This window comes from Pinus tabuliformis, chromosome 8 (assembly GCF_031772625.1).
Source record: "Pinus tabuliformis cultivar Carrire ecotype Pingquan chromosome 8, CPIR1, whole genome shotgun sequence".
Lineage (NCBI taxonomy): Eukaryota > Viridiplantae > Streptophyta > Pinopsida > Pinales > Pinaceae > Pinus > Pinus tabuliformis.
In genome coordinates, this window is record NC_142294.1 from 1,299,288,953 (window position 1) to 1,299,314,353 (window position 25,401).

General features: G+C 39.3%; 1 protein-coding gene across 3 annotated transcripts in view; it reads right to left on the minus strand.

Annotated features, from left to right (window-relative positions):
* LOC149240216 (P-loop containing nucleoside triphosphate hydrolases superfamily protein) overlaps positions 1-25,401 on the minus strand; it is a 182,735-nt gene that overhangs the window by 130,615 nt on the left and 26,719 nt on the right. For all 3 annotated transcript variants that reach the window (XM_089373649.1, XM_089373647.1, XM_089373648.1), the window contains one exon: positions 980-1,098. In XM_089373649.1, the coding sequence (XP_089229775.1) occupies positions 980-1,098 (119 nt within the window). The remainder of the gene's footprint in view (positions 1-979; positions 1,099-25,401) is intronic.

Consider the following 25,401-nt stretch of genomic DNA (forward strand, 5'->3'; position numbering starts at 1 on the left):
TACAGCCTATATTTCCATGCTGCTTTGTTGCCCCAGAAGATACTCTTTTCCTCTTCAACCCCTGCACTCCAGATGAATGCCCAGATGTACCACTCAAACTGACTCCTCAACAACTCGATCCCTCTTCAAATAGTGGCTGACCTAAATCTCCAAAGAGATGGATAGTTGAGATTGCATCTCATCTTTTGAGATCAAGGAACATGACTTAATCTCTATTTTACCTTTTTACCCTTTACCAAAATGGTGGCCAGAAAATCAAATTATTAAATTTAACTTACAGCCTAAAGTCCTGACATAGGGAATAATTAAATAACGCTGTAGGAATGAATTTTAGGTGGCCGGCTGCATGTCATGGCACCTGACCTAAGCAGAACCACCTTCCAAGCTACAAGTTTAACATTACAGGCTTCATTAGTTTCCAGGTTTCAGTAAACGAAAGTTTCACAATAATTCAAATTTGTTAATTTGGTTCAAACGACTGTATATATATATATATACGTATCTATATATAGATAGAGAGAGAGAGAGAGAGAAAGAGAGCATTTCCATATTTCCTGATATTTTAAAAAAAGATTCTGACAACTTGAAACATTTGGCAGACTTCATTAGTTTCCAGGTTTCAGCAAATGATAGTTTCACAAATTCAATTGTATTAATATGGTTAAATGACTAATTAGCATCCATTAGACCAATTGGTGGTGTAATTCCAAAGCACATAAAAACTTTGACCAACTAGCGAGTTGCCAGACTAATGATTAGGTTGAGTTCAGAGATATCTAATCAAGTGGAAAATCTTCCACTAAGAGATGGTCAGCTCCAGAACAAAATATGCTATACATCTGCTCTTTTAAGATACAAATTTAGACATGCACTGCTAGCTTAACGTTATATACTGAAGACAAGAGAATATAGCAACAATCTGATGAGAATTGACGCAAGAAATTTTATTTCAAGCATTCCTACAGTTTTTAGGACTCACCATTTCAAAACCATAACTTCCGTCTATGAGAAGCAAAACAAGATCAGCAAATTTGGCTGCATCAATCATAGAATTCATATCATTTGGACACTCCACAAACTGCAGTCTTCTTTGTTTACCTAAACCACAAACAAAAGCCGAAAGGAAAAACAAGTCAGTATTCTCTGGCTAGGAACAAAGACCATGTGGCGCAATGCCGAACCTCCATATATCAACAATGCCATCTCTCCAGCAATAAACAATCTTGATTCATATGTATTGTTTTCAAATATAGAATCAGAAACGACAGAGTCAGCAGACACCTGAAACAGAGTTACTATATGAATGGTTTATGTTACTGCTGTAGAACAACTTCCATGGATTTTTACTGCAATAGTAGTTGTAATGATGATGTTATTAAATAATAAAAAATAGTGATTTTTTTTAATAAAATGCTTCCTTTAACTATTAATATAAATAAAGTACATATGCATTATATATATATATATATATATATATAATGGTCACAACTTCCGCTACCACAACCACTAGCTAAGGTCAAAGCTCAAATGGTTAAACACCAAAAAATTCTATTAACCTCATCCTGGCCCCTTGGGAAAACATAAAGCATAACAGCCCATAGAGTGTCCAAAGAAAAGATAAACAAAGGGCCCTAGTCCCAAGAACAAACACACCAGAAAACATCAGACAGATGCAGGGGGAGGCCAAAGACTGGCCTCTCACCCTCCAAAATGGAAAGTGCTTGCATAAGAAGTAATCATTCTGTTGAACTAGTTAGGGGAAGAGTTGAGCCTCGTCTTATCTCTTATAACTTTTCCAACTTGACAAGAAGACATTTGAAATGGCAAAAAGAGATCAAACCTTTCATCAGTAAGCTTTGAGGACAAAACTTTTTTACGAGAAAGGCAATGTTATGAATAAAATATATATAAAAATAGTATAAATAATAATAGACATAAACAATGATTAATTAACTAATAATTAGTAGGGAAGAGGCATGTCTCTACAGACATGACCGTTCATGAAATGGTACTTACCTGGCTATATATATAGGACCCTCACTCTCAATTGTATCATCATTCTCATTCATTCATTTTAATATATATATATATATATATATATATATTCTTGCATCTCAATGGAGATCTACATATTCCAAGTCTTTTGGAGTATTTAACTTGAAGAACGAACTTTGTTCGTTCCAGAATCCATATTTCAAGTAAAGTGCATTACCTCTCCTTGTTAGTGTTTACACTTCCCACCAACTCCTCAATTTTTCTTTGTATCTCTTTTCTTTTGGTACTAAGGAGTTGTCATGGCACTGCCACATTACTAGCAAGGTTGTTTGGAAGCGGGAAGCGGGAGCGGAAACAGGAGTGGAGAGCGCTAATTTTCAGAAGCTTCCAGGTCGGGAGCGAATTTTATATGGTATATATTTTTATATATTTTGATGCATATATGTCAACAAAAGCATGTAGAATGATGAATCAGATATAAAAAGCATAACAACATGGATTAAACACATGGATTAAACCATATAACATCAATCATCTAGTAGCTATAATCTTCATCAACCACGTGTCCACCAGCTACAAGTTACAACATATTAAGTCTCATGATTCATCAATCTTAAAGTTTCAAAATGCAATATATAATATTTGTCATCACTAAAATTGTACTTGTAACCATTACCAAACTATAACAAAGAATATCAACGTTTCAAACATCAAATGAAATGTTTCAACTTTCTCAAACCATCATATTCATAAGTCATTACAAATGAGTTATGGTTGCCAACTTCAAAATTTAAACTTAAATATTGATATATTGTTTACAAAAAATACCACAATAAATATGAAAGAGTCAATAGTTACAAAAAGTACTAAAAATTAGAAAAGACAGGTAAATCTATTATCCACTGCTTGACCCTCTTGCCACGAGAAATTTCTAATTTCTTTTCTCGTGGTTTATTAGGGGTCTCCTCTTGCATAGTCGGACAGCTACATCTAAAACTAGAAGGCACATGACCTCCACATGAGGTTGCAAATGGAGGTGGCTGCAAAGTTGGTGCAACTCGAGCACTGCTAGTGGATGATGGGGGTGGCATGGTTGACAATGCTATTGTTGTTGTTTCATCATCATCTTTCATAAGTTCTGCTTCCAATTGTTTCAAATGTAAGGCTCCATCCTCCAAATTCTCCTCCTACGGGTTGTTGTCCCAAGTCACATATGCTCTATCATATCGAGCCCAGTCACTATAATGTGTCAAACAACCTCAAGTTGTGTACAAAAACCAAGCTTTCTGCCTGGTTTTCATTGAGGCAATTTCTTTTGACATTGTGGATGAAGCTATAGGTGCTCCAACACCACTTTGCAAAATAAGTATTAACCCCCTGTGAAAGCACTCTAACTGCCAATTTTGCCAAAGGCCCCCCGGGAGCCATACATGTTCCACCACTCTATAGGATCCATTCTATCTCTATCATCGATAGCATGCAAAGAACCAAACACTCTAGTTTGACAGAAGTATTTGCCTAATTCTCCACGCAATCTGGCACACTCCTCCCTGTCAGCCACCAGTTTGTCTAATGTGGTCATATATCCATTTTGTACCATTGTTTTAAGATTCGGCCGGCTCAAAACCGACTCGGCCAAGTTGGTCCGAGCCGGAAAAAAAATTTCAACCTGGCAGAAAATTCAATGCGGTCAGTTGAGTGATGACTGACCCGGCCAAGTCATAGCATGATTCGACCGAGTCAGTCATAACTTGGCCGACTCGGCCGGATCCGTAACTACTCGGCCGAGTAGCTAACACTAGCCAGTGAACTATAAAAATACGCTTTTTTTATTTTTCTAAGTGTGGGGGACTCCAAAGGGGTTTATGAATTAGTTTGCTAGTTTTTGGGGTCCATTCCCCTCTCCCAAACCCTATTATTTGATCATATTGCCCTACTAAGGCTATGCTATTCATGGTAATGTTAAATTCTTAAAGTAAAAGTGACATTCTCCTTAATCTTCATTTTCATCCTTTTACTTAAATTTTTAACATTACCATGAAATGTCTCGGGATGTTTGAGAGGGGTTCCAACCTCATTGGATTTCATATGGAGAAAGTAGAATTTTAGATTTCATTCAAAATCCAACAGACTTATCGGTTTTCAGGATTTCAGGATTGGGGGATTGCAATGTTTCCATTGAATTTTGTCATGTATTAGGGTATGCAACTCGTATTTAATCAAGAGCACCAATCCCTCTATGTACCTTGATGTTAGTGACATTGGTTGTCGAACTCCTCCGGGATTCGCTCCCAAACTGGGAGCTTCCGAAAATGTCGCTCCCGCTCCCCGCTTTCGCTCCTGCTCCCAAGTAACACTGAGCAAGATGATGTTGATAACTCTAGCAGTAGCCAGTAGTACTAGTCACAGACTTTTGTTGTAGAGGCCATTTTTAGCCTCCTTGGTTATGTGTTTTTGTTTTGATCTCTATATCATCATCGTGTATGTATTGGACAGTGCATTGGGTGCCATTTTAATACAATAGATATATTCATGAGCCTACTTTGATCATATGTTGTCTTCTATCTATATTTAATGTTGTGTGTTTGGAAACATGAATGAAAATCTCTAAATTTATGTGTTTTTATAAAAAATAAATATCTAATGTATTTTTTACGACGATCGAGTCATTGAGATCGAGTCGGCCACGTCGATACCGAGTCGGAGTCGGAGTCGGAGTCGACCCTCAGCCGAGTCAAAGTCTGAGTCGGAGTTTCAAAAAATTGTTTTGTACCCCCAAATCTATATGGGGTTTTCTCCTAACCCCACCCTCAAGTGCGGGTTGGGCCAACCAAGCTGGAGAGTAGTATTATCCCAACCTTTTACCACATGTTTGTGAATATGATCATAGAAGATGGGATCTTTCGTTTCAACAATATCTTTTATTTGCCCTAGCATGCTATCCACCGGATGATACACCTCTCCAATCATTAGCACATATGTATCTGCAAAACGAATCATGTTATAAATGGGCTTGGTGAACTGCAAAACATTCCTCACACCTGTCCAAAACTGACCATCAAGAATGATGTCCTCCACCTCTTGAAAATATTCCTTGTCAGATGTTGTTGCAGCCTTGTCCTTTAATATCTACCATGATTCACTTGATACCATGCTAGCCAATGCCTCTCTTACCTTCAAAAGGCGCCTGAAGGTGAGGTAATAGCTAGCAAATCTAGTCTTTGCTATCTTCAATAGCTCCAACCTTGAGTGACTACGGAAAAGGCCATGGGTATTGCTATGATTGGTAATGAATCTTATCATTTTCTTGCCTTTCTTGTACAATGAACCAATCCATTTGTATTGAGGTTCCTTTATCTTAATAATATCATGCATCAAAAGGTTTATCGTGTGAACCAAACACCCAGACCAAATTGGTTGGGGTATCTATCCTCAATAATTGCTCTCATTGCCTTACAATCAAAAGCATTATAAAGTATTGAGGTTCCTTTATCTTAATAATATCATGCATCAAAAGGTTTATCGTGTGAACCAAACACCCAGACCAAAATGGGTTGGGGTATCTATCCTCAATAATTGATCTCATTGCCTTACAATCAAAAGCATTATAAACGACGACTTGGATGACATTGTATGGCCCAATACTTTCAATTGTTTGAATTAATAGTTCTACAATGTTGACGTCGGTCTTAAACTTATTTGAGAAATCATGAGATGAGAGGAAGATTGCACCAGTAGCAGACACACCAAGAACATTTTTCAATGGCTTGCCTTTTACATTTGTCCAACCATTAGATATAATGGATACCCCATATTCATTCCAAGAATTTGTGAATTACCCAAATCATTTTTTATTTTGGCTTTCTCCCAGTCAAGTCCCACAGCTCTACCTTTATCATACCCAGTGCTCTTGTAACCTTTAAGGGCATCATTGATGTAAACTACCATTTCATGCCAATAAGGTGAGCGAAGAATGTTGAATGGTATGCCACATGCATAGAGAAGTCAGAAAATTTTTGCATCCACATCATTCGTACAACCTTGGTCAAGGACTTTTGAAATTGTTTTACGCCGTAAAAGGGATGTTTGTGCCTGTACCTGCAAATCCTCTACCATGGGTGGATATTGATGGAGTTCTTACAGTTGTTCTATGTGTCCTAGTGGTGTCATGTTCACCCTTTGATCTTTTTGTTTGGTATTGTGCCTCCTCCTCTTCCCTTATGTATGTAGTTCTTTGTTGTGTTGACACATCTGCAAAGGTTTTTATTCCCATCCCATGTCATTTTTGTTGAAGAAAATGTAACTAGGTTTGGTCTTCATAAATGTACTTTATATTTTTGTACTTATTCAAGAAAAGAAATATTATTTTTATAATGTATGTCAATGAGAATCTTGCTCATTGAAATAGGTCTAGCACATGTTAAGTGCTATAGGTGAGTCAAATATTCAAAAGGAAATGTTGAAGGCCTTAAGGGCATGTTACACCATGTATGATTATGTATTAAGGTCAAGATAATAAATCCAAGCAAAGTCAAGTCTCCTCCTATGCAAAGGCACCATCGAAGAAGCTCCTTCAAGCATATTACACCACCGTAGAAACCATCTGAAGTCTGCTCAACAAGTCGGTCTACAAACAGTTAACATGTCGGCCTTCCAGTCGCCCTAAAAGGAGGGACAATCCTCTATAAATAGAGGTTGTCCACTCCATTACAACGCCAATAAAGTAGCTCTAAAATCAGCAAAGTAAAAGTACTAGAAAAGGTGGAAAAGAGCGAAGTAAAAGGGTCTTCAAGTGCAATGAGGAAGAATGGTACACAACCGAAGTTAAAGAGGTATGTGCAGGGCAGCGGCAGTCACACATGCGAGGAAACAAAGGGATATCCTTGCGGTTATGACAACAGCAACTCATAGTCATCCATCTCTCTTTGTTTGGGGCTAAATCTAGGCCTATAAGGCCTCCTACTCAAGCGTAGAAGAAAGGTACTCAAGCAAAGGAGAGAAGGGTATACAACATCAAGTGAACCTCCCACACATGCCAGAATCTAGGGCTACTATACAGTGACCGTTGTTTACACTCTCATCTCAAGGAGGATTTCATTTGAAGGAAGGTGTATACATAAGTAAAGGATATCTATAAGCATAGAAGAGAAGCATCTCATCTAAAGCAAGTGCAACAAAGGTGCACCAACAGCTGAAAGAAGAACAAAGTGCCGGAAGGAGGACGAAGTGTCGAGGAACGAAGTGCCAAAAGAAGGAAGTACGAAGGAACAAAGTGCAAAAAGGAGAAAGGACTTGACTTGTGCTTGGACGACATTCTAGTCAAGGGTCTAGGGTTTGGCATTGACCATTAAGAAACTTCAATAAGAGAAACTTACTAAAGGGTTTTCCTCTCAAGAGAAGAGAGGTTTTGGCCCTAGCAGAGAGCCAACATCTTGTGTTCTTGTTCTTATGTTTTGGTAGCACTTCGATAAAATACACACACATGCATTAATAAGAAGAAGAAGAAGATTAAGCTAACAAGAAAAAGTAAAAAGACTCCACAAATTGTTATCAAGTAATGAAGAATCACACTACACCTAATTGCCCTTGATTCTTCAACATGGTATCAGAGCTAAGATAACACATCAAGGAAAGGGCAACTCAAGAACACTTATCAAGGAAGGACATCTACAAGGTTGAAGCATCAAGCCTAGAAGTCTCAATCACTTCAAGGACAAGAAGGTCTCCAATCCATCATTCAACAAGGAAGTCTACATAGCAAGAAGAAGAGTCTCACATAAAAGCACCTACAAAAGAGATCAGATCGAAGCAGGACCTACATCAAGCTACAAGTCATCAAGCAAGTCCACTAGGAGAAGTCAACTTGAAGAACATCAAGATCCAAGGAAGGCAAGCCATCAAGTCTTCAAGGAGGAAGAAAATTCCATTACATCTCAAAAACCTATCAAGTACATGTCCCCTTCTAAATATATATCAATGTTTTTTTGCAAGGAAAGCAATAAATTGGTAGGTACCAATAACTTTCTTGCATGGAAGAAGAGGACTGATTTACTTCTCAAGGAGAATGAACTCCTAGAACATGTCAAAGGGAATATCACTATCCCTGCTAAGGAACAAACTCAAACCTTAGCTAAGTACAATAAGGAAGAGACAAGAGCTCAAAGGATTCTGATAAAATCAATCAAAGACTCTCTCATTCCATATGTCTCCAAATTTGAAACATCAAAAGAAATTTATGATAAGCTAGTAGAGCTATTCTCAATATCCACAACCGGAGAAGTAATATCTCTAAGGAATGAATTGTACAAGATGAAGATAACAAAGGAAGGAATAGCTCCCTACTTCATGAAAATCTCTGAAATGAGAGATCAACTTAAAGAGCTTGGGAAGTCATGTCTGACAAAGAGATGACAACTGCAGTACTCAATGCTCTACCTAAGGATTGGGGCAACTTCACATCAAGCATATATGCCAAGAAGGAAGCAACCACACTCAGTGAAATGTGGTCTCTATGCAGGATAGTGGAAACCAGAATTTAAGCAAAGGAAGATGTGGGATCAAAAGAGCAAGCATTTGCTACCATGGCCAAGAGAAAGGGAAAATTTGGCAAATTTGGTCCATGAAAAACAAACAACAAAGACATTTCCAAAATCCAATGTTTTGGATGCCAAGAATATGGACACTACAAAAGGAATTGTCCTAAGTTTAAGAACAACAACAACAACAAGAGAAAGAGGGAAGAAGCTCACATGACTCAAGAAGTGAAAGAAGAAGAAAAGAAGCAAAAGAAGGAAGATCCTTCGGATCTCTACTATGATTAGGTCAAACTCTTTACTTCAAGTCTTATTTCAAGGTTTTGAGTAGGATAGGAGCATGTAGGAATAAAATAAAATTGCATAACTAAAAACATCTTCTAGAATGTACAAACATGAAGTACATAGAGTTCTAGGTACTCATTTAGAAAGAGCATTTATAAATGAGAACAAAAAATGCATGGTTAGAAATATCTTCTAGAATATAGGAGCATGATGAACATAGCTCAAGATATTCATGAAGAAAGAGCATACCTAGAATAGGACCTCATCCACTATGAAAGAAAATTGATCATGAAAAACGATATTAGAAGACCTCCATCATCAAAAGAAAAGAAACATTTGCAAGGAAAGGGTCTTTAAGATCCTATGATGGAATCTTCAAAAGAAGGTTCATAAACCAAAGCAGATGTCTCATTGGTAATCCCATTCATGGGATTCAAGAAAAGGATGATATGCAGGCAAGCCAAGATGAAGCAAGAAGGGCCATACCAAGGACAACCAAATGAAGCTAAGATGATCAAAGGAGAATCAAGATGAGGTATGTATGCATTAAAGTTTATTCATGTTATCATTTGTATATTGAGTCATGGAAATAGTTCTATAACATGATCAAGTATGAAAGAATCTCTTTCACCAAGAACATGCTTGAAGGCATGTACTACAATGAAATGAAGGTCAACAAAATAATATGATCACATAAGGAGTATAAGATTGCTGACTACAAAGCAAGAAGAAATGTTGACTAGTCCAGGACGCAAGCAATGAATAAATGCTCTCACAAGAAGCATAAGATGGTTGACCTATCTATCTGAGAAGAAGCGAATGATTTAAGAGATCAAGCATGTGAAGAACACCATGATCACCGAGAATCACTATCTAACAAGATACTCTGAAGATATATCCCGAAAGAAGGCAGCACAACTCTGACAAAGGAAGGAAGGACCCTTGACACCTATGAAGGCCTTGGAGATATGAAAGATGCAGATAATTGATTCTACTCTACAAAGACATCGTGATGAAGAAGCCATCGAGCAAGAGAAAAAGCAATGTTGAAGCAATATCAGGATGAAGACATGATGGGCTACTAGGTCAAAGCATGTAAACAAACAAGTACAACAAAGCATCCATGAGAAGAGTATTCCGAAGCATGGACAAGATGGCAAAGGAGTAGCCTGATGACAAGAAAACCCGATGTATGACATGACAAACCAGGAAGGAAAGTGATCGATGGATGGTGCCCTGCCTAGAAGAAGTTCGAACAAAGACTTCATAACATCAAAGAAAAGAAGGAGATCAAGCAGCTAAAGGACCCACGAAGAAGTTGTTGATGAATGAAAGAGTCCCTAGTTAAGAGGGAGCTCTGACAAGTCCCTGACCAAGAGGGAGTTTTGGATCACCCCTGATTACAAAGGAGTGACATTTGTGTTTTCTCCATCTCATGGGTCATGCACTAGACCGGGACTAACAGTCATAAGTCTAAATGAAGGCCATGAATGGAAACGTAGACACGTGATAGACACAACATTCTTGTTTTCACTTGGAAGAAAGAATGGGAGGATTAGGTAATCATCTAGCATCCGATACTCTTTGAGGATGTGTAGGGCATCCAAGACAAGAGTAGGCAAGAGGACCGATATTATTTGAGGGTTGGGAACCCGAGATAAGAATAGTCCTAGAAGGTCATACTCAGAGAACACCCAGGTGGGTATGTACCTTGAGAGACAATGATGAAGGTGTCTATAAATCATTGGTCTTGCCAACATTGTAGCTCATGATCTCATGAAGAGATGGAGTTGTTAGTCAAGACCTTGCACTGTGACAATGCTGATGGATATGATGCTATAACAGATAGATTGAGAATCCAGTTTCTCTTATGTGAATTCTTCAAGATTGATAATAGCCAAATACCTTGTAATGTTGTATGAATACCTCACTATTTAATAGGGAGTGTTGAAGAAAATGTAGTTAGGTTCGGTCTTCATAAATGTACTTTTGATATTTGTACTTATTCAAGAAAAGAAATATTATTTTTATAATATATGTCAATGAGTTTCTTACTCATTGAAATAGGTCTAGCACATGTTAAGTGCTATAGGTGAGTCAAATAATCAAAAGGAAATGTTGAAGGACTTAAGGGCATGTTACACCATGTATGATTATGTATTAAGGTCAAGAGAATACCTCCACACAAATTCAAGTCTCCTCCTATGCAAAGGCACCATCGAAGAAGCCCCTTCAAGCATGTTACACCACCATAGAAACCATCTGAAGTATGCTCAATAAGTCGGCCTACAAACAGTTAACATGTCGGCCTAAAAGGAGGGACAGTCACCTATAAATAGAGGTTATCCACTCCATTACAACGCCAATCAAGTAGCTTTGAAATCAGCAAAGTAAAAGGACTAGAAAATGTGGAAAAGAGCAAAGCAAAGGGTCTTCAAGTGCAGAGAGGAAGAAGGATACACAACCGAAGTTAAAGAGGTCTATTCTAGGGCAACTGCAGTCACACGTGCGAGGAAACAGAGGGTTGTCCTTGCGGTTATGACAGCAGCAAACTCATAGTCATCCATCTCTCTTTGTTTGGGGCTAAATCTACGCCTACAAGGCCTCCGACCAAGCGTAGAAGAAAGGTACTCAAGCAAAGGAGAGAAGGGTATACAACATCAAGTGAACCTCCCACGTGTGCGAGAATATAGGGTTGTTATACAGTCACTTCAATCTACACTCTCATCTCAAGAAGGATTGCATTTGAAGGAAGGTGTCTACATAAGTAAATGATATCTCTAAGCTTAGAAGAGAAGAATCTCATCTAGAGCAAGTGCAAGAAAGGTGTACCAACAGATGAAAGAAGTACTAAGTGTCGGGGAACGAAGTGCCAAAAAAAAGGAAGTACCAAGGAACAAAGTGCAGAAAGGAGAAAGGACTTGACTTGTGCTTGGAGGACATTCTAGTCAAGGGTCTAGGGTTTGGTATTGATCAATAAGAAGCTTCGATAAGAAAAACTTACTGAAGGGTTTTCCTCTCAAGAGAAGAGAGATTTTGGCCCTGGCAAAGAGCCAACATCTTGTGTTCTTGTTCTTATGTTTTGGTAGCAGTTTGATGAAGTACACACATATGCATTAATAATAAGAAGAAGAGGATTAAGCTAACAAGAAAAAGTAAAAAGACTCCACAAATTGTTATCAAGTAACGAAGAATCACACTACACCTAATTGCCCTTGATTCTTCAACAATTTGCCCACATAGATGCTTTCTGGCACGGGTATATCAACCTATGTAAGTGGCTTTGTAATGGGGGCATACAAATTTAGTGGTTCCACCCCCTTTCCCTCCTCCAATCCTTGTGACATACCACAAGGGTGTTTGGTTTAACTTTTTCTTTACATCATCTTCACTCTCATTATCCTCCCCCTCTTCCTCTTGGTGCTCCTCCTCTTCTCCAGGGTATCCTCTACCACTACCCACTTCTTCATCATCTTCATGATTTCTTCTTCTTCTACTTCCCAACAACATCAACATAGCAAAAAATGTGATGGACACCTAATCCGCTAAGGGTTATGGTGTGGAATTTGAAAGGTCATTGGAGTCCAAGAGACCACTTGCAATATAAGGGTACATTTAGGTAGGAGGGCAGTGAAAAGAAAAGAAGATAATCAGGGTCTGCAAGTCTAAGTGCACCCAAACCAAATAGAAGAAAAAATGTTAGGAAAGTAGGTTGGGTAAGTAGTTTGAGGTTGCAGAATCATAAAGTGTGATCAATTTTGTATTTCAAAGTGTTATTTTACTTCAGATCACAAGTACAAGACAGTTTTCCCTTGGAGCAGCTCAAGCGAGGCATGATTAACTTCTCTTTCTTCCTTTCTCCCAAATCATTCATTAACTTCCCCGAAAGATGTTAAGATCTGCTTAATATCTTTAAAAATTCATCATATTCCACAGCATTTGCCTAAGTAAAAGATCTGCTTTGCTTAAAGGATGCTTATATTTTTATACAGGTCCTGTTTCCCCTTTAAAGCCTGGGATTTTTATCCTTAGCGCTTTCTTCGCAAAATTCATATTAACTCCTCACAATATTATGTAAATTCCTATCTATTTCCCCTTCCCCTTATTAACAAGCATTAAATAGCTCCCTTATTTAATATATCCCCTCCTTTGGTTGAAATATAACCATAAATATGCTTGGGAATTACTAAGATTGCCTGAAACTTAGTAAGAACCCTCAGTTTTGCTTCTTAAAAACTCCCTCAAAATGTCTTTGGACTCCTTCCAAGGCATGAAATCCCTCTTCTTTGGCTATCGGCCCCCTTCCGAGGCCTCAAAAACCCTTCCAAAGCTTTAAAGAGCCTTTTCCGATCACATAAATCATTTTCTGATCGCAATAACCCTCTTCTGATTGAGTGTTTCCTCCTCCGATGAGTTTTCCTCCCCTCCGACGCGATATCGCTGTCGGAGGTCGCAGCATTCATTCATCGGCCCCCTTTTATAACTCCCCGATATCAATTCTCCGATGCGATTTCGCGATCGGCAGTCGCAAGGTTTTTGTACCTATATACATATGCCCCCCTCTCATCCGCCGATGCGATATTGCTATCGCACCCGAAAGCATATCGCATCGCGATCCACTCATTATCGCAATCACATCATTTATCCATATATGCCTCTACTTCCCCGTAAAACTTGGTTATATTGCAAAACTTAAATTTTGCCGCTAAACTCATTTTACCTCAATAATATGGCATTTCCGCAAATATTTCCCATTTTTTCGCACAGCTGCATGTCTTATCGCTTTTCCGATATCGGCGATCGCTCCCATCGTCTCGCACATATAAAAGCCATCACCCCCTGTCCCCGTCGTACTGCCACGTCACCCTGCCACATCACCCTGCCACGTCACTGCCGTACTGGGACCCACTGATGGCGTCACACTGACTTCATGCTGACGTCATCACTAAAAGAAGGCGCGAAGGGCGAAAATCGCAGCAAAGAGAGCCCGGAATGTAAAACAGAGGCAGTTTTCGATGCGCGATTAGCGCTAATCGTGCTAACTAAGAAAAAATGACCAAAATGGAAGGCTTCATATCGCTCGACTACCAACAGGCCCGAAAATTTGCAGTTTTGATAGGATTCCTTCATTTATGTTCATCGGCCAACGCCGATAGCATTCCAGAGGCCACAGAAATCATTTGCAGTAGCCATTTTTGCCTTGAAAGGGCAGAAAAGGGGCGATTTGACAGTTTCAATCATATCAGGTCGAGAGAAAGTGGCCCGATTCAAGTGTTAAAGAGTATCAGAGGAAAGATAAAGCCCAAATTCAATCAAAGAGTATCATTGAAGCAGCAAAGTGTATCAGGTCAGCTAAAAGAATGTCGAATGAATTAATTCAGAATGAGCAAGAAGCTCAATGATAATACAGAGATATTTACAATAATAGAAACATCAAGTTTCTATGTAGAATATGGAAACACTCAGTTTCATCTAAGAAACTGCTTAAACGAATAAATATAGCAACAGCTAAAAGAATGAGTATTAAATACTAAATAGGAATAGGAATATTCTAATACCCTCCCTTAATACTCAATCTATTTACAACACCAATAGACCCTCTGAATTTTACAAATTTATCAGGACCAAGAGGCTTGGTGAAGATGTCGGCGGGCTGCTCTGTTGTGGGAACATATTGCAACTGAACTGAGCCGTCTTCAACAAGCTGGCGAATGTAGTGGCAATGAGTTTCCACATGCTTTGTTCTTTCATGAAAGACTGGATTTTTGGCAAGTTTGAGAACTCCCTGATTATCACAAAACAAAGAAGTAGGCCCGGTCTGGGAAACATGCATATCTGCAAGCATACGTCGAAGCCAAACTGCCTCACAGGATGCCTTAACTGCTCCCCGATACTCTGCTTCTGTTGAGGAGAGAGCCACTGCCTGTTGCTTCTTACTAGTCCAAGTAACAGCACCAGATCCTAGACTAAACACATACCCAGCTGTAGATTTACGGTCATCAACCGAACCGGCCCAGTCAGAGTCAGTGTAACCACTGAGAATAGGATTGGAACTGCGAGTATATAAGAGGCCATAATCAGAAGTACCACGCACATATCGTAGCACACGCTTTGCTGCTATCCAATGATCAGCTTTAGGAGCTGACATAAAGCGGGAGATATAGCTTACTGCAAAACTGATGTCAGGTCTAGTGGCAGTAAGATAGATGAGACTGCCCACTAGTTGCCTGAATAAAGTTTCATCCACAAGGGGAGAGGATGACGGTGATGAAAGTTTGAGCCCTGGTTCCATAGGAGCCGTGGCTAGTTTGCAATCATGCACTCTGAACCTGTCCACAAGATTTTTTGCATACTTGGACTGAGAGAGAAAAATATGATTTTCAGTCTGCCAAACTTCAACCCCCAGACAGTAATGAAGAAGTCCCAAGTCTGTCATCTCAAAAGTTCTGCATAAATCTTGTTTGATCCCATGGATCAAATGTGCAGAGCTGCCAGTAATGATAAGGTCATCCACATAGACAACCACAAGCAAGATATCATCAGTAGTATGCTTGATATACAGGTTTGCATCAGATGGGCTCCGCTGAAAACCCTGATCTGTCAGGTACTGATCAATTTTCATGTACCAAGCCCGAGGAGCTTGCTTCAAGCCATAAATGGCTTTAGCTAACCGACACACTTTCTGTTCTTAACCAGCAACCTTGAATCCTGAAGGCTGCGTCATGTAGACTTCTTCTTGGAGATCACCATTTAGGAAAGCACTCTTTACATCCATCTGATGAACTTTCCAATTGAACTGAGCTACAAGGGCAAGGACAAGCCTTATGGTACTCATCTTGGCTGTAGGAGCAAAAGTCTCTTCATAGTCGATGCCTTCCTTCTGTGAGAACCCTCGAGCCACAAGATGAGCTTTATACTTGTCTATGGTTCCATCAGCTTTGTATTTCACTTTATACACCCATTTGCAGCCTATGGGCTTTTTCCCTGCAGGAAGATCAGAAAGTGTCCAGGTGTGATTCTTCTGAAGACTCTGGAATTCGGCTTCCATAGCCTGTTCCCACTCAGATGTACCCTTAGCCTCTGAATAGGTTTGAGGCTCAAAAATACTGTGAAGGTTAGCCATAAGAGCAAAATTGACTGTAGACTGTTGTTTGTTCTTATGTCTAGAAGTTCTACCTTCAAGAAGCTCATCATCTCGGAGATCACCAATGGTTTTAGCCCACCATTTAGGCCGAAGAGTAGAGGAACCAATATCAGGAGGAGATGAAGAAGACTCAAGATCAATAGGAGCAGCAAGAGGAGGGTTATTTTCTGGAGGAAGCTCAGATAGAGTATTATCAAATACTGATGCTACATCATCCCTCCCATCAGGTGGACCGACCGGAAGAAGAACACTGTGAGGCTGATCCTCAGAACACTGCTTAGAAGAAGAAGACTGAAAAAATCCTCTGTCTTCATCAAATACTACATCCCGACTGAAGCTAAGACGACCGGTGGCTATATCTATCAGCCTATAGGCCTTGTGATGATCATTGTAACCTGTCATCATGAGTTTCTGGCTTTTGGAATCCAACTTAGAGCGCTTAGCATGTGGAATCCAAACATATGCAACTGAGCCAAATACTTTGAGGTGACTGATCTGAGGCTTACGGCCAGACCAAACCTCTTCAGGAGTCTTCCCTTTAACAGCCTGAGTAGGTGATCGGTTAAGAAGATAAACAGCAGTAAATACTGCTTCAGCCCAGAATTTGTTTGGAACACTCCTGTGTTGTAACATGGAACGAGCCATTTCAACAACCGTGCGGTTGCGACGCTCGACAACACTGTTCTGCTGAGGAGTGTAAGGTGTGGTTAATTGACGTTTGATGCCATGACTATCACAGAAGTTGGCAAAAGCTGAGGAACAAAATTCCCCCCCATTGTCGGTCCTAAGGGTCATGATGTTACAACCAGATTCTTTTTCAACTAAGGTTTTAAACTTCTGAAAGGTACTAAGAGTATCAGATTTATTTTTTAGAAAATACACCCACATCTTTCTACTGAAATCATCTACAATAAGTAAAAAATATTTGCAAGCAGTGATAGAAGTTGTATTCATAGGACCACAAATATCAGCATGAAGTAACTGAAGTACCTTAGATGCGCGCCAAGATTCTCCATCTTTGAATGAAGACCGATGTTGCTTTCCCGCTTGACAGGCGCTGCATACCCCCAACTGTTGAGTCTGAATATCAGGTAATCCTGACACAAGTCCCTCCCGAGAGAGCTGAGAGAGATACTGCATATTTAGATGCCCATATCGCTAATGCCATAGAGTGCTGATGGGAGAGACACGTGCTGCTAGAGCCACTTCTGAAGAGTCACCGGTGTCAAGTAGCCTGTATAGACCATGGTCCTCTAGGCCAACAGCAACTGTTAGACTAGTCTCCCTGTCAATAATGGAGCACTTGTGTGCACTGAACACAACATCAAGCTGAGGAGAATTCCTCATAATCTGGCTGACAGATAGCAGATTAATTTCCATACCAGGAACATAGTATACATTCAGAAATATGAGTGTGCGCCCACCAGACTGAATTTGAACTGTACCTCTGCCAGCTACTGTGTACTTTTCACCTCCGCCAAATACCACGGAATCACTGAAAAGTGAGAAGTCAATAAACCAGTCACGCCTGTGAGAGAAATGGCGTGATGCACCAGAATCAATGTACCATGCAGAGGAAGGAACATGATCTGAAGACCTTTTAGCCATAAAGGCGTAAAAAGCAGAATTTGTCTGCTCGGAATGTTCTGCAACATTTGCTGTCTGATGTGGCCCTCCCTGTTTCTTCTGTTCAGAAGCAATCCTCTGTCGGCAATCTTTCTTCATGTGACCGAACTTGTGACAGTAATTACACTGCACACTTTTCTTCCTAGCAGGATCAAAAGGCTGAGAAGAGCCTTTCTGCTGAAAGGACTGAGAGGACTGATATTTTGCAGCAAATGCATTTTCCGAGGACACTGATGAAGCACCACTACCAAACTGCTGTTTCCACCGATCCTGCTGCAGAAGTTTGGTACATAACTCTGGAAACTTTAGATCAACATTTGTGGTGGTAATGTTGAGTGTTTCTATGAAATGTTCATAAGATTTCAGTAGACTTTTCAAAGTAATGACTACCATATCTTCTTCCTCCATGGTCCGACCAATGGCTTCGAGCTGATCTCGAATGTCTTTAATTTTGTTGAGATGTTCCTGTAAAGACATATGTTCGTCCATTATGATGGAGAACAACTGATTTTTGAGAAAAAAGGCTCTGCTTTTGTCAGATGTCTCGTGCAGTTCTTTCAACTGTTGCCAGATTTCGGCAGCTGTCTTGCCAGAAGGAATCTGTGGTAACTGATCATCGGCGACAGAGAGCTTGAGAAGCATAACAGCCTCTCGATTTCGATCATCAAATTTATCTTGATCGGTACCAGCTGTACCGGGACGAAGCTCTTTGCCCAAAATGAGTTGATCAAGACGCCTGTATTCAAAAATGGTCAACATTCTTTGTTTCCAAATGTTATAGTTGCTGCCATTAAAGCGTTGATTTCCTTCTAACATCAGATTGGTGAGCGTGGGCATTTTCCCAAAGACAATACAGAAGTCCAGCAAAAATATATCTCCACAGTCTAAAAAAATAGCAATAGAGCAGGTTCCACTGCTGTAGCTGTACCCTTCTTTCACAAGTCTTATACTGCTGCTTGAAGTGATTTTATTGACTATACAGCTGTCGGTTTAACACAGGCTGCATAGGTCACAATGTAAGCTTTGCAAAGCTGATTTGTTCATGCCACATTGTTCATGATTGATTTATTTTTCAGAACTGCAGAACAAATTCTCCACAGGTAGCCTTGAGCAAACAAATGCCAAACTTCAGAGATCAAGTAACAGGAAATAAGGACCGAGACTCTTGCATGGCTAGGGTTACAAGATACGTTTTAAAATTCCTCTTTCAGGTGATGCCTTTTCAAATGAAGGAGCCGCAAATAAATTCCAAGAAAATATCAAGATGACTATATGAGACTGACACAGAACTTTACCAAATTCTGCCTTGAAAGAAATAGGCTTGAACAATGCACAAAAATTAACTCAGGTCTTTGCTAGATAAAAGTTTAGACAGTCCTGAATTTTTCAAAAAAACGCTGTCTCAGGCTCAAATTCTCCACACTCTGTTCTAGGAAAGAATATGTGCAAATGTCAATCAACAATATGCCTCAGATGTGTATCAGTGCACCAGACCAAAACCATGACAAGAGGTCGCATGCATCCTCATAAAATTAAAGCTGATTTTGAAGAAAAAAAATACGTAGATTGAAAAAGCGAACCCACGTGAGCCGTCGTTTTGATAAACCCACGCTGCATACAGACTGCGTGTCGGAGAATGCCGTCAAAGTTTCACGTCTCTGCCACGATTGACCAATAGAAAAGACGAGAGCCACGATGAGACGACAAGGCTTCAAACGACAAATAGACTGTTCAAACGACAAATAGACTGCTGCCCATAACACCACGATCCAGCTCCTGGGGTTCCTGATCGTGCGATTGATTCCGAGCCGGAAAGCCGTCGGAATTGGCGTGTATGACGAGAATGATGCAATAAACAAGATCATCAAAGAGCTTTGGCAACAAACTTATCGCGGGCAAGACATAGATAATATAGGTATTCGTTCAGATACGGAAGGTGCGAGCACCCGATCTTATAGTTACCGGGTTGTGATGCAAACTGGCCAGCCAGAAAACGAATCCCGCTCCCACGAAACGGTCACCGCCACAAAGTTAATTCCTCAGAAAAATGATAATGCAGGAGAAGAATCCATTTCTGTATCGAGATAGACGACTGTAAGCTTTTATCACAGTGAGCAAAGCCGAGGCTAAGACTCAGTGAAGGCTACCTGGCTTACAGAGGGCTCGACCTTAGAAAGGAATGAAAGAAAGAACTCAAGAGATTAGGATGCAGAGAGAATAACTGTTCAAGAAATCTCTTAACCTCGCTCTGATACCATAAAAGAATGTCGAATGAATTAATTCAGAATGAGCAAGAAGCTCAATGATAATACAGAGATATTTACAATAATAGAAACATCAAGTTTCTATGTAGAATATGGAAACACTCAGTTTCATCTAAGAAACTGCTTAAACGAATAAATATAGCAACAGCTAAAAGAATGAGTATTAAATACTAAATAGGAATAGGAATATTCTAATATCAGCAATACCAAAGCGGGTGAACATTAAAGGCCCCCAAGCAAAGTCAAAGAAAGCGGTGAAGCCATTTAAAGGCTCTCAGATCACAGTTAATGCACATCAAAACCACTCAAGAGCAGGGGATCAAAGCCCAAAGCACAGTTATGGCTAAATGAACAGCACAGAGCCATAAGGACACCATATTAACTCATTTTGATACAGCTGCCTCCAACGCAGCTCAAAGATATTTTCTTGCATTAATTTCAGGGCAAGATTAGGTTAAAGAACGCATTTCCCTCAGACCTGTTTAAGGTCTGCTGTAATAGATATTTCTAGAGATTTTCCCTATATAAACCACCCTAATTCATTGTTTAAAGGGGTTGGTTGGTTGATAATCTTCATTCTGGACTCGCACTGTATGTTTGAGAATTTCCATAATCAAAGACTGCTAAAAAGCTGGGAGAATGGACTGTTTGTTGTGTTATTAGTGGCTGAAGAGTGAAATATAGAATTCTTGCGCTACTACATGGCCCAATAAGTGTTTCTTACCTCTGTTTTCAATTCATATATGTTTAGACCATACACATATCACCATCTAAGTTACAGAAAGAAAGATTAGCTTAGAATTTGCCTGGCTGCACTCTATGCTCAGTTTCTGTGACTTCTATATGTTTTTCTGTTGATTTAGGCATAAATATGAATTCCTCATGGCTCGTATTTGCTCTATTTCATTCATGTATGACTGTTATTTAGGAATTCTTGACTGCTCCTAGATATAGTTCACTCACCTTCCCTCTGTTAAGCTGAATGAGAGATTCTTAGTTACCTTTCATTCCTTAGCCTTCATTTCATCCTTTTAGCTTGAATGATTGTTTCATGTGTAGCTATCCTACTCTATATTCCTCTTGTGACCAAGAAAACGCACCACCAGCCCTACTCCACGACTCCATGCCCAATGGTTTGAACCTCTCACACTATGCATGCCTCCCTACTTGAAAACATCAATCATCCCACCAAAACTTAAACAAAAACCCAGAGAAGCATATGCCTAAAATCAACCCCAAAACAAAGTTAAACAGAAAGAGAGAGCCCTCTCTGATTGCAGGTAGGCTAGGACCTGCAGTCCAAAGATTGGTTTGTGGTTACCTCAGCCGTATCCCTTAAGGAGCCAAGGGACAACCTGAGTGATAACAGGTTCAATATGGAACCAACTATTATTGGTTCAAACTTTCAACTAGACTAGCACGGCCTTGGAACTAATCAAACCAACTGAATTTCATGGAAATTGGTCAAGTTCTAATAACAATGGTTTTGACTTCTATAGTCTTAACTTCATCCAATGGCATAATCCCACACAATGCTTTCTCAAATAAAAGAATATGAACCTACGTTATTTTATGACAATGGGGTCATATAAATTTTGTGGCTCCACCTCTTTCCCTCCCCCAAGCTTTGTAAAATATTTCCACAAGAGTGTTGAAGCATGTTTGTGTTTATGTTCATCATCACTATTAGTTTCCTGATCATCATCCCCTTCTTCCTCATTTCCATGGTATGTGTTTCCTACTTCTAGTCCTCCCAATATTGGGTCCTCCCAAATATTTACTCTATTTCCTTTCCCGACTTTCCAAACCAACCATTTCCCTAATAGTGAAAGGCTCTACCTAAAGCCTTCCAAATTACTACCGCCCCACAACATGACTTCACCTCCCTTATAAGCCAATCCTCCATCAACCAAGGAGCTATGCACTTCATAGCCATTACTTTTCCACATAATCCCCCGTTTTGCATCATCTTAAGGCCCTTCATGTTGTGGAAGAACCTAGACGGAGAGCCATTTATTAGTACTGCAAATAATGTTGATGAAAGACAACCCATTGTCCAATTAACTACTTAAATTCTCATTCCTATTTGAATCAATTGTAACTTAATATATGGCCAACAAACTTTGTCATAAGCCTTAGCCAAGTCTATTTTCATTACCAATGTTGGAAATATTTTTAACCTTCACTGAATGGAGACCTTATGTTAATTCATTCATAAAGTAAAAGTTGAATAATGGGTAAAAGGATATATACAAATCCACTATAATTTTATTATCTTCCTATCCATCTTGGATTGGAAATCCACCTCTAAATGAATCAAATTGTCCAAACCATCCCCTCGAGATTTTAGGATGTTTTTTGTCCATAACTCCATAAGTAATCATTGAATCATCACCTAAGCTAGCTAGTTGAAAGTTATTTCCTTCCAGGGATCGAAACTCACCCTCCTTCACTTGAGATGTAGTAGAGATGGCCCTCGATACCAGTTTTGGACTAAGATTTTTTCCATGTTAACTTCAAGCCTAAATTCAAAAGGAAGCCATTCGTGAAGTAGAGTATAGAACTTTGGTATACACCCTAAATCTTTATACTAACTATTCTCTAACCACCACCACATAAATTCCTCCTTGACTTCTTTCCCCATAAACCACAATGTTTGGCCCTTCTCCATGAAGGTGTTCGTTGTTAACCTCTTCCATTCCCAAATACTCACGTAGGATTGATTTTACCCTTGCCTTCCAACGTCTTATGCATTTTTTCTTCAACTTACTCCCCCAAAGCCCTAAGTTTATTCCCTCTTACTATCTTCCTCCACTCCTACGAATTTGGCCTAAGATAAGGCTCCAAACTCCCACCCATATTTGAGGCATTGTTCATTATCAAGCTTGTTGCTAGTGTTGAGAAATCTAGGGCAGCTAGATTAAGGTGATTTCTCTTATCTTCTAATAACTGCTTGTGATGTTCTTTTACTTAACTTGATGTACTTGTAATTAGCTTCTTCTTCACTTGATTATTATTGTGTTCTTATCATCAAACAGCTACCAAACTATGAAGATCAATAGAACAAGAGGACACAAGATATAGGCTACTAGCCAAGCCCAAAACCTCTCCCTTGAGAGGAAAACACACAAGAATTCTTCTTTTCTTATAGAAGCTTCAAATGTCAAATTCCAAGACCTATTAGACCCAAGACCAAGACCCCTCTTTTCTTATAGAAGCTTCAAATGTCAAATTCCAAGACCTATTAGACCCAAGACCAAGACCCCTCCAAGACCAAGTCAACTTCTCCTTTGATGAACCTTCTCTTCCACAAAGTCAACTCAAGTCAAACTCCTTGAAAACTTCAGATTTCAACCTCACTTCAAAATTTTGGCTTCTATTATAGGTGTGCAACTTTTCAGCCCTCTTGCAGTAGTTGATTTTCACACGTGTGAGTGGTTTAGGGAAGAATAAGGTCCTTCTCTCCTTCACTAGGCTTGGTTTTCTTTCCTTAGTATTTCAACTTGCAAGTATGATCTTCTTGACACCAGATTTTGGCTCTTTTGATGACTACAATTTGTAACTTCAGAAACCCTAGCTGCAACTCGCACGTGTGAGAGGATAGACACAAAAATTTCATCTTCACAACTACAATTTTCCTTGAGTTCTTCTCCCTTTCGCTTGTCCTTCTTTTATCTCCTTTTTGTCCTTATGAAGGAACATGCTTGAGTGAATTTTCAAATGAGGTCAAGTTGCTTTATATATAGGCCTTCCTTGGAGCTCAAACTATCATCATGAGGGCGACTTGGTCTTGGAGGGATTTTGACACAATTTATGACTCAAATAAATTATTTTGACTTGATACAAAATGCCCAATAGGGTCTCTTACATATGACAATCACTTTTTGATTTCTTGGACACTAAGACAACTTCCTAGAAGCACACAATGGGTGCTTGACCTAAAACAAATTAACCTAGAGCATGAAACCAATGCTATAAAAATAATAAATAAATTTTCTTTTTCTCTTTACATACATAAAATCAAGATTACATAAGACATTATGAACACTGAACCTAGTTACACATTTCAACACTCCCTCTTAACTAGGGAGGTATTCATAATACATACAAAGTACAGGGACATTCTCATATTGAAAAATTCTCATAAGAAGAGTCGGATTGGTAAGCCATCTCATAAGCTATCTATTCAACTTATATTAGTGCATCTCATCATATCAACCAGCATTGTCATATAGCAAGGCCTTCACTAACATCTCTATATCTCCACTAGGTTAGAGCACAATGTTGGGAGACAATGATTTATAGACACCTTCATCATCGTCTCTCAAGGCACATACCCCAACCAGATGTTTGCAAGGTATGTCCTTTTAGGACCATTCTTGCCTTGGATTTCCACATCCTCAAGGAATTTCCTCTTCTACTACTCTTACCTATTGGATGCCCCACCTCATCCTCAAAGAGTATCGGTATCAGTCTCAGATGCTTACCCAATCCTCCATTTCTTCTTCATAACATGAAGACAAGAATGATGTGTCTATTTCTCCCTCTCAATTAAGGAGGATCTAATCATTCCTATAAAAGTTATATATCCAAGCTCCCTCTTAATTAGGGACTTGTTTCCAACAACAACTATCTGCTCTTCGGTGGAGATCATGGTACTATCATTTGCTTGTAGGGCTCCTCATTTCTGCATCATCATCTCATGGATGGACTTCAACTTCTTCATCATGGGGCCATCTTCTTCATAACTTCTTCATAGGGATTCGACCATCTTCTACTTCACTTCCCTCAACGAAACATAGTGTTGAACCATTAGTCATGTCATCCTTCTCTTCATAGGAAAGTGACCTTCTTCGTCATCATCTGGCTATCCTTCATACTACTACCTCTTTCAAAATCATCCATTCAATATATGTGTACTAGTTGTAGGTGAATTTCTACAACCTTCTTCTGGTAGCCCTATTCCAAATTCCAACCCAACTAGATGCTTGCTTTCAAAAATTAAAAATGAACATCAAATCAAAGTTAACTCTTTATGATGGTCCTTCATCATATCAGCTTCTGCAACACGAAGATTCTGCATATTGCACAAATCCATTTCCAAGACTTTTACAATCAAGGTTTTCCTTCTTCATTATACATATCAGGGTCTTCCTACCTTCTCGATGGAGATGCCATAGCTAATCAAATGTTGATCAATCTTCTAAGTGGCTATAGATATATCTTTACGAACTCTTCCTCCAACTTCATCATATAATGCTTCCTTGGGATCTCAATACATACTTCATCATAGGAACAATAGTTGCCAACCACCTCATATTCGTTATGAGGTCATATAGTGTCGATTCTATCTTGTCATCATATAGAAGAGTTCAAGGCATATTGTATTTATGCCTTCATGTATCATACATAGGGAAAAGTCATTTCTTCTTCAATCATGCTCATGAGATAAAACATTTTAACCATTCTATCTGCAATTATGTGATGACATGACTTTATCCATCTATCAAAGTTAACAAATATATGCATACCTCTTCCTTCATGTGATCATCTA